This window comes from Misgurnus anguillicaudatus, chromosome 21, assembly GCF_027580225.2.
Source record: "Misgurnus anguillicaudatus chromosome 21, ASM2758022v2, whole genome shotgun sequence".
NCBI classification, from domain to species: Eukaryota; Metazoa; Chordata; class Actinopteri; order Cypriniformes; family Cobitidae; genus Misgurnus; species Misgurnus anguillicaudatus.
The window spans coordinates 27213907-27223900 of record NC_073357.2 but is presented as its reverse complement, the minus strand read 5'-3'; the positions used below and the strand labels follow the sequence as shown (position 1 = coordinate 27223900).

Here is a 9994-nt window from a genome sequence, read left to right as displayed (position 1 = left end):
GGTCTCTGTTTGGTGTTTAAACATTTTATTTAACTTAAATCTTCTGTAAAAACCCTAAATAAGGCTCATGGGGGGCATACCTTATTCTTTATGATAATGAGTGGTTCTAATGAATATGGTGGTTTTGAAGGTTTCAATGGGTGAGGGTTCTGTGTTTGGTTCTTATGTGCAGAGTGAGTCAGATAGTGAGTCACAGCCTCCTATGAGGATCACTCTCACGATTTAATACGAATCGTACATGTATGTACCTAAATGTGTCAACCCCAGTAAATTAGATTGTCATTATACAAAGTTTATATTACTAAATTATGTTTGGGACAAATGACATCAGACAGAATTTGACTTTAAAAGCAAACACTGATATAATTACAAAAGCAGTTGTTATTTATAATTCTTTAACAAATATAATTGGTAATAATTTCATAAGTAAATGCATTAGCTAACATATAGCAATGAACAATACTTCTACAGCATTGATTAATCCTAGTTCAAGTTAATTTCTGCATTTATTAATTCATTTATAAAATCAAACTTTTAACTGTTAACATTATTTAATGCAATGAACTAACATAAATAACTGGACTGGCATTAACAAGAATTAATACATGCTGATATTAATAATAAATTGAATTGATACAATACTATATTGTTCAATATTTATTAATGTTAATAAATATTAATAAATGCATTATCTAACACTTTATTGTAAAGTGTTACCAAATAATTGAATAATAAAAAATACTAAAACATAAGCAAGGCTTTTTTTAGACCACGCTCGATGCCTGGCAGAACTGGGTGATAAGTGTACATTTGAGTGCACATGTTGTTTTTCAGTATTGTGGGCTGTGGTTTGTTAAAGCGGATCGTAACCCATGCAGACTTGTTTTCCACTCTGCTACATTTGGTCAACCAGAAACTTGACATTTAAAGCAAGTCAAATATTAATGGTAATGGCATTGAATATTTGAGCTTAATCAGTCTGGAGGTGGCAAAAGTTTCGGTTTAGGAAAAGTCAACTAGTCACAAAACAAATTTCCCCTTTTTAAACAGCATTTATTAACAAATTTCCTGTAATAGCACCAAAAAGTACAACAAACTTGACCGCACAAACTAAGCTTTACATTGACGTCGTCATCTGGATATACAACACACACAAAAGTGGAAAATAATCATGTAAAATTGAACATGCGTACTAAAATACATTTTCCAATAATACGTGCTTTTTTTGGGAGCGTTTCCACAAACGTTTCAGTTTATTTAGCGACATCAGCAGAAATCGTGCACCTTAACATGATTAACTGTGAGACACGCACCGCAGAAAATAAGAGTTAGAATGGGGCAACTGAGTCAGAGAACCGCACAGAGACCATACCGAACACAAAATTACCCCCAAAAAAGAATCCTTCAAACAGAATAAGGATTTATAGTGCTCTGCTGATGTGAGTCACTAACCGTAGGGGGTATCCCAAACACTAGCGCATGAAATGTGGAGTGTAGCATTAATGACAGCTAAATTCTGATGGGTGGCATTTGACCAGATAAGTGACACATGCATAGGGAACTCACTTTGAATAAATTCTGGTAAAATGATTACAATGTAGGAGGTTATTGGTTTTGTAACCATGATAAAAACAATTTAGGACAGAGGCGCAGAATTGTTTGCATAAAAAATATAAACGTACTGGTTACCAGTGCAGGCCACTATATCACCTCTTACCAGTATAGTCCACCTCTAGCAACTATTCAAGAATGATCAGAATGCGGATATTACGTTTTGATTCAAAGCGATTTACAGTGCATTACATTTACCGTATTTTCCACACTATAAGCCGCACCAGAGTATAAGCCGCATTATTAAAAATGCGTCATTAAGACGAAATAACATATAAGTCGCAGTGGACTACGTCGCATTTATTTAGAAAATTATTTCACAAAATCCAAGCCGAAGAACAGACATTTAATCTGGAAAGGCAAGTTATTCAACTAAACAATAGCACAGAACAGCAGGCTGAATAGATGTCTGTACGTTAAAAGGTGCAGTGTGTAAATTTTAGCGGCATCTAGTGGTAAGGTTGCGAATTGCAACCAACGGCTCAGCCCACTGCTCACCCCTCGTTTTTGAAACACATAGAAAATCTACAGTAGTTTCCACCGGACAAACATGCCCTCGTCGGAGACAACTTAGTAAAAACATTTTGTCCGTTAAAGGCACACAAGGCAAGTCTGAGTATTTTTTCTCTACTAGCTCCCCCTAGTGTCTGGGAGTAAATGCTTTCTATATCTGAGACTTTACGAGACTGAAGGACACCGGGTCGGATACAGCGAACTTGCAAGTGGGGTATTCTTCCTACAGACGGTAGGGGCGGGCGAGAGAGACTTCATTCGTCAAGTAATGAGTCATTTAACCATATACCGACTTACGAAGATGATTTATTAACATAAAAATGCTGCCTTGTGTCCCTTTAAGGGCTTCTGTAGAAACATGGCGGCACAAAATGGCGACTTTCATGTAAGGGGACCCTCGGTGTATGTAGATAAAAACGTCTCATTCTAAGGTAAAAAAACACATAATGGTTCATTATGAAAGGTCTTTATACACCCCTGATAATATAGTTTTGTATATTATTTAGCATTTCTGTCAAGAGATCCTTCTAAAAATTACACACTGCACCTTTAAAGTAATATTATCAGTTATTTAAACGATAAACCATAGCATGCAGAACTTATCTGGAAGGTTGAATAGGCTTAATTAACCGAACAAGCCAACTAGCGTGAAGTTCGCAGACTCGTCATTCCGCATCACTGAATTCATTGAATTACATAAATACAGCATATAGCGGACTCTTGTGGCTGTAGACGGTAATGTTGTCTCTTGCCTCATAAATGTCAAAATTAATTCATACTGATTTACAAGGCACACCTGACTATAAGACGCAGCACCAGCCAAGTTATGAAAAAAACGCGGCTTATAGTCCGAAAAATACGGTATATAAGAGGTATGAATGTAATGTATACACTTTTTTATCAGGATGCGTTTCCTAGGTTCGAACCCATGACCTTATGCACTGCTAACCCAACACAAGGAGCAAATACACTCCTCTATACACACAGGTTTATGCTCTTCTAAGTGTCCTCATACATGTGGCCCGTAACATCTCTACCCTGTTCTGGACCAGCAGTCGTTTCTTCCCGTTCTGTGCATTTCACTCGCACTGAGCTCAAAGGGATGTTCAGGGTCTCACTCAGATATGGATATCTTTCCCCTCTCTCCTGCGTCACATTTGATGTCCAGAGAAGTTCAAAACAATCGGCTCCATCGATTTCCAAGCCTTCGGACTCCACGGTTAAGACCCCTGCAGAATCCTCAGTGTAGTTTGGATCCTGCAGCATTGGGCTTTTGTAATACCCCTTGCCCAGACTTTGAGAGCTGTGGTAGTATGACTGGTTGTCAATGAGTGTAAACTCATAAAGGGATACAATAGAAATCTTGTCACCCTCAAAGCTCTCGCGGTCAGACGCAGCCTTGCTGGGGTCAATAAATGTCGCATTTTGAATTTCCTGGTCATAAAGTAACCTCTGAAACAATGTGGGATAAAATATGGTTTGGAGATGGACAACATTTTTTTATAGGAATATGGACTGACTAAAAATAAATAAACATTTGGTATGCTAACTTTTTAATATGAAATCCATACCAATGATTTGGGCAGAGGGGGTTCAGAAGACCCAAACTGTCTCCAGAGGAGAAAACATGCTAGGACGAGAGCGACGAGGACAGCACACACAACCACAACAAGGAGGCTTTCTGGAGAAAATGCAGGCCGTTAGTGCAACTAAATCACAATTGAATACATTCTGAAAAATAATATATGCATGCTGTACCTATCTTTGCTGGTACGTAAATACACTGCGGAGGGCTGGGGGGTGAAGGCGCAAGATGGCCTTCAGATGTGAAGTTGGCAACGGCGCAGTACACGTTCCCAGATATGAGGAACCCAAATTCCTTCCGGACAGATGCTTCCTCCACATTTCTATCAGATCGTATCTTCAAGAATGAAGAATTAAAATGCATTTAAACCGAAAAGTAATTTGAAATGAAGAAAATAGACTTGCATACCTGTGTGTCTGAGGGATTATTTTTGTTGTACAGTATGACTGTAACTGAGAGGTCGCTTGTATGGTCAGATATGGGGCAGGGGCAAAGTGCTTCTTCTCCATGAGGTTTGCAGCTTATGGATGGAGCACAAGGAAAATATACAGTCACCCAGAGGCTTTGGTTCTCCATTGAAATGGTGACGGATGGAGGACTGAATGTGGCGGCCTCTGGCAGGAGCGATGGACAGAAAAGAAAGAAAGTATTAAAGGTGCAACTACTAAGCTGTTTAATTCATTTATTCCAGCCAGGGGTGCAAACTCATCAGGGGTGAAAAAGGTGACAAAGACACAAGCGTTCAAATATAGACAGTTTATATATCAATTATACTTTGTATTTTATTTATTGTAAATCTTATTAATTTTAGCATTTTAATTTTTAAATCAAATTTGAAACTGTTAACATTAGTTAATGCACCTCAGACTAACATCAGTTACTGTAATGACATAAACAAGAATGAAAAAATCCTTATATACAATATAATAATTTTTTGTTCATAATGCATTTATTAATGTGAACAAAAATGACTTTTTGTTTAATGTTTTTTCTCTCAATGTTGTTTGATAAACACGAGTGACAGACAGGAGCAAAATGAGGTAACTTCCCCTTTAAGACCAAAGTCCGGATCTAATATACTTTTACACGTACGTTTTCTCTTTTAGCTGTTTACTGTCTCTTAAGACCTAAATTGTCATGATTGTCGTAATTTTATTTACTGAGACCTGTTGCAGACCCCCTCACTTTCAAAAACGTATCGGATCTTTCGCCAAAAGGTGACAGGTTTGCACCCCTGAGCAGCACTTTTTGTCAAGGGAGGTTTAAAGGGACAGTTCACACAAAAATGAAAATTCTGGACACAAAGGAAGAAATTTTGAGCAACGTTTGTAGCCAAACCATTTTAATAAGTTAACTGAACTCATTTTAATGAGTAAACTCGTTGCCTCAATTCAATTAAGTAATGGGTCTCCCAAAAACGTATATATTTAAGTTCACTTAACTTGTTTGCCAAATTGAACTTAAAATTTTAAGTTCACCAAACTTGGAGTTTGTACAGTGCACTTAAACAGTTAAGTTCACTTGGTGTTCATAAAGACCGAACTGTTATAGTCATTTAACTTTATATAACAATGTGTAATGAAAGATATTCAGGACCAACTTTATGTCAATCAATGAACGAACTTTAGTCTTCACAGAAGCACAAAACAAACTGCACTCTAAAAAATGATGTGTTGGATTTACTAAAAATATATATGCACCATTTTTGCAGCACACTTTTTAAGTAATCCCAACTTTTTATAATTTTACTTAAAATTAACAAGAAAACTTTGTTTTATAAATTTTTAAGTAAAGAATGTTACATGAGCTCAAATATTTAAGTTCATAAAACACATATTTTCTTGTTAATTTTAAGTAAAATTATTCCAAGTTAGGATGACTTAAAAAGTGTGATGGTGCATATATATTATAAGTAAATCCAAAGTGAAGTTGGGTAAATGGTAACTTAGTATATCCAGCTCAGCTAACCTGCATGGACTGTGGGAGTGTACACAGAAAGGTCTCCTGAATAAAGTCTTTGTCTGACTTAGCCCTTTCTTGAATCAGAGACCTCTTTTGCTGTAAGGCAACAATGATGCGCGCTTACCCACAGTGCTTTCTCTACACTAAACACACACTTCTCAATCATGGTAACAATGAACAAACATCATTCTTACAAAATTACTCTAAATACAACATATAACTAACATTAACAACATAACAACATAAATAAAGCCAGTAAACATTAAAACAGTCATCTTTTTTGTAAATATTAACCAAAGAAGTGAACATGTCGCAATGCATGCTGGGAACCATTCAGACCATTGTTTTTTTATTGCTTGTTCAGTTTACTCAGTTTGGCAAGTTAGGTAAAAGGAATTGGACAAAAACTTATATATCTACGTCCAGTCAACAAAATAATATTTGTTAGCCGTATATTTTTGATTATTTCATTCAGTGAACACAAAGAAATGAATTGACGCCTTTCAACAAAAAAAAATTTTTTTCAAGTTACTTAAAAGAACAATTTTAAAGGTTGGATTTTTTTTACAGTGCATGTGCTTCACAAAATGTCTTCAACAGATGTCAGAATTTTTGGTTGGAAAGGCATCATGGGAAATTGGGAAATCACGTGGCTCAATACTTAAAATGTTATGCTAGATTTACTTAATTTTGACGCAATTGTTATAGTAGTTGGCATTACTTATTTATAGTTATTTGGCATTACTTATTTTTGCATACATTTAAGTCTACCCGGTAACTTGATTTTTTGTGTTACACATACATGTAGGCCTACTACATATGTTAAAGGAGATTGTTTATGGTGAAATAGACTGTTTTGACTGAAATTTGGACATATGATGCTGGCCCGAGAATTTTCGGTTTCTTTTGTATCACCCAACACCTCTACAATGGCTGCATAGGTGCACTGGAACAATCCTTCCTAAAATGCATTAAACTTTCGTTTACAAAGAAGTGAAACTCATCGAGTGGTCAGGGGTGTTCATTGATATACTCACACAAAAATCGCTGCAAAAGATGCTTTCCAACAGGTGTTTTAGCATTCGTTGTAAACTTGTGGACCTATTTTTCCAAACACCTCACACCCGTACATTTTTGTGTTGAGAGCTTGAATAATAGACACTCCAGCCCAGTTGGTGGCGATAATCCGCCTTTGCCAATTGCAAAAATACAAACAAGGTTCCCGGCCCGGAGTAATACAGTACCGTACCTCACAGCACATCTAATACAAGTCAATGGAGTTGGACAAAAACTACGATAAAACCTGTTGAAGAGCATCTTTTGCAGCGATTTTTGTGTGAGCATATCAGTGAACACCCCTGACCACTCGGTGAGTTTCACGTCTTTGTAAACGAAAGTTCAATGCACTCTAGGAAGCATTGCCCCAGTGCACACACGCAGCCACCGTAGAGGTGTGAGGCGAGGCAACAAACACCCAAAAATACTCCGGCCAGCACCACACGTCCAAACCCCAGCCAAAACCGTTCTATTTCACCATAAACAATCTGAAAACAGGGCTTTAAGTGTAACATACCAAACTTATCCTTAAATTAGATGTTGAAAAGTTATGTAAACTAAGTTTTTCATGTTTAATCTAATTACTTTAATAAGTAATGGTTGTTTAGCCAACAAATCTAATTTATAGTTTTTTTTGTGAAGTCACAAAAAAAATTGGTATGCACACTTTAAAAACAAACGGTGCTATGTGGCACCAAGATTGGTTCTTTGCTCGTGGTCATGGAATAACCGTTTTGGTGCCATGTAGCACCGGTGAAGCACCAGTGAAGCACGTGTTTATAACCAAATCGGGGCAATATAGCACCACATTTGGTTCTAAATGGCACTATGCGGTTCTACAGGGGTGCTTCACCGGTGGTATATGACACTGAAGGCGATTCTTCTATGATTGCGAGCAAAGAACCACTTTTGGTGCTATATAGCACCGTTTGTTTTTAAAGTGTGCATACCAATTTTTTTTGTGACTTCACAAAAAAAACTATAAATTTACTAAAAAAAACCCCCATCAATACTGTTACAAAGAGTGTAAAACTCTAAGAAATTGTATTATCAACTGGTTTATATGTTCTATCAATAGTTATTCTTGGACCAAAAGATAAATCATTCAAAATTTTCAGGCGCAATGGCTTATGGATATTCCTAACAGCATTTTGAACTATTAAGTTAATTGCACTTGATTTTTTAAGTTTATGGTTTATGTAAGTTAAAAAGTTGAAAGAACAAAAAAATTTAATTTATTGATCCAAAATTGTAAATTTAAGTCATGATTGCTTGACTTTTTGAGTACAAACCGCATTAGGGCTTTCAGTGTAGGAGAGGAAAAAAAGAATATTATGGAAGTGAATGGGGTTCAAAATATTCCTTAAAATATCTTCATTTGTGTTCATCAGAACAAAGAAATGTATACATGTTTGTAACAACATGAGAGCGAGTAAATGATGCCAGAATTTTCATTTTTGGGTGAACTATCCCTTTACAAACCATGTCTGGGTTTTATGAACGAATACCATTTTCTTCAAGCAATGTTTCTGTATCTTTTTGTCATTTTAAATCCAACCATTCAAAGCTGTGCTTTAAAACTGACCGTCATTTATTGGGTCACAGTATGTTTCATCGATGATGTCCAACTGCTTCTCTGAACTCAGTCTAATGAAGTAGAAGACGTTTAGGTTTGTAAAGACGTGTGACAGATCACAGCTCTTCCTGGAGATCTGGATGCAGTCTGAAACATTTTTCCATGGTCTGCTGTCAAACACAAACGCAACATTTCAAAGAAACATTATAATGTCAGAAGGATTCAAATGGTGATTGTTTTGCCATGCAGCCGTCTAGAAATATGCAATTTACCACTTTCATTTTCTTAAAAACATAACTCATCCACATACTGTAGCTATGATCACAAATAAAGGAAACAAGACGAGGGCAAAGTGAGGCTTTTTCGATTTTCAGAGGAAACCTGCGTGTATGACGAACAGACAATAGCGAGTTTCATGTGATACAGCAGGCCTGGATTCTGTTTGTGGTTTTTCAACTACACCACACGCAGTTTCACCTGCCGCTCTCTAATGTCAATGCTTTTGCTCTTATGACTATTTTAACTGTTTATATGACTTCAGATGTAGTGATGTTAAAAACATTGGGTCTCATTGACTAAGCATGCGTACGCACAAATTTGTTCGAATGATTCAACAAAAACTTTCATACTAAAATGTATTTTAAATGTATGCAAAAACATAAGAACAACGTAGACCACATATACCCAATAATTATAAACAAGGAAAAAATATATAACACAGATATATATTATAGGGTTCTTTCTCCTTGTTCATGATTATTGCGCATATGTGGTCTAAGTTGTTACGTTTTTGCACACATTTAAAATACATTTTAGTATGAAAGTTTTTCTTGAATCATGATTTGTACATTTTACGAACAAATTTGTGCGTACGCATGCTTAGTGAATGAGTCCCATTTACAGATACGTGTATCAGTGGCATACGTCCCTCCCCAAAAGAAAAATCATGACAAAACAACTTCAAACTTAGAATTTGATTTTAACAAAAAGTATTAAATGATACAATATTAGTTAGTAACCTTATTTTTTTTTTATGATTAATTACACAGAATGTATGATAAATTAATGTAGCTCAAAAAATATCCTCAGTTTGATAACCACTGATGTAGATGAACCCACCCACTCGTACTGCTCTGAGTCTGGACCGTGTAAGTTGTGTCAGGGTTGGCATCAGGGCACTCCCAGTCAAGATGGCATCCAAAATTAAGTATCCTCACTCTCACCTCACATAAAGCGAGCACAGACTCTACAAGAAACACACACAAGTGCAAGATCACAGACATGACCTGAAAAAACAAAAACAAAAGACTAAAAGTGAAAAATGTACTCACCTGAATTCAGCATCAAGAGAAAAAAACACACGTTTATGGGACCAACGGGCATCCCAGCTACTGACGTGTAAAAAATAAAAGCACGAATTAAAATGCAGTGTTTAACATAATTGGTAAACTGGATGGTATAAGTGTAAGCAGCACATACACGTACATACAGATAGACTATACTGTTGGTTTACCTTAACCAGAGAGATGGAGAGATTTCATTAGCTGCTATTATCAGTGGGTTAACAGAAAAAAAGTGAGAGCAGGACAGATGTTACAGCTTAACAAAAGGACGTGAAACCACCGGTTTCATTGCCAAAACCAGAGGAGGGGGCTAAAAAAAGAGATTTACACCCTCTAGTGAACACAGTA

General features: G+C 36.4%; 1 protein-coding gene across 3 annotated transcripts; it reads right to left on the bottom strand.

The window, feature by feature from the left end:
- Positions 1 to 57: 57 nt before the first annotated feature.
- Positions 58 to 9906, bottom strand: LOC129440524 (uncharacterized). 3 transcript variants are annotated; one of them, XM_055199924.2, is made up of 8 exons: positions 9817 to 9906; positions 9635 to 9694; positions 9423 to 9549; positions 8313 to 8470; positions 4118 to 4323; positions 3883 to 4045; positions 3696 to 3805; positions 58 to 3576 (listed from the first exon to the last, which is right to left on the bottom strand). In XM_055199924.2, exons 2-8 carry the CDS (start codon positions 9684 to 9686, stop codon positions 3124 to 3126), a joined length of 1269 nt encoding a protein of 422 aa, XP_055055899.2. In that variant the 5' UTR covers positions 9687 to 9694; positions 9817 to 9906; the 3' UTR covers positions 58 to 3123. The 3 variants fall into 3 exon arrangements, with proteins under 3 accessions (XP_055055899.2, XP_055055884.2, XP_055055892.2); XM_055199909.2 differs by having other exon boundaries at positions 8313 to 8473; positions 9817 to 9905; XM_055199917.2 differs by having other exon boundaries at positions 8313 to 8473; positions 9635 to 9691; positions 9817 to 9893.
- Positions 9907 to 9994: the final 88 nt, after the last annotated feature.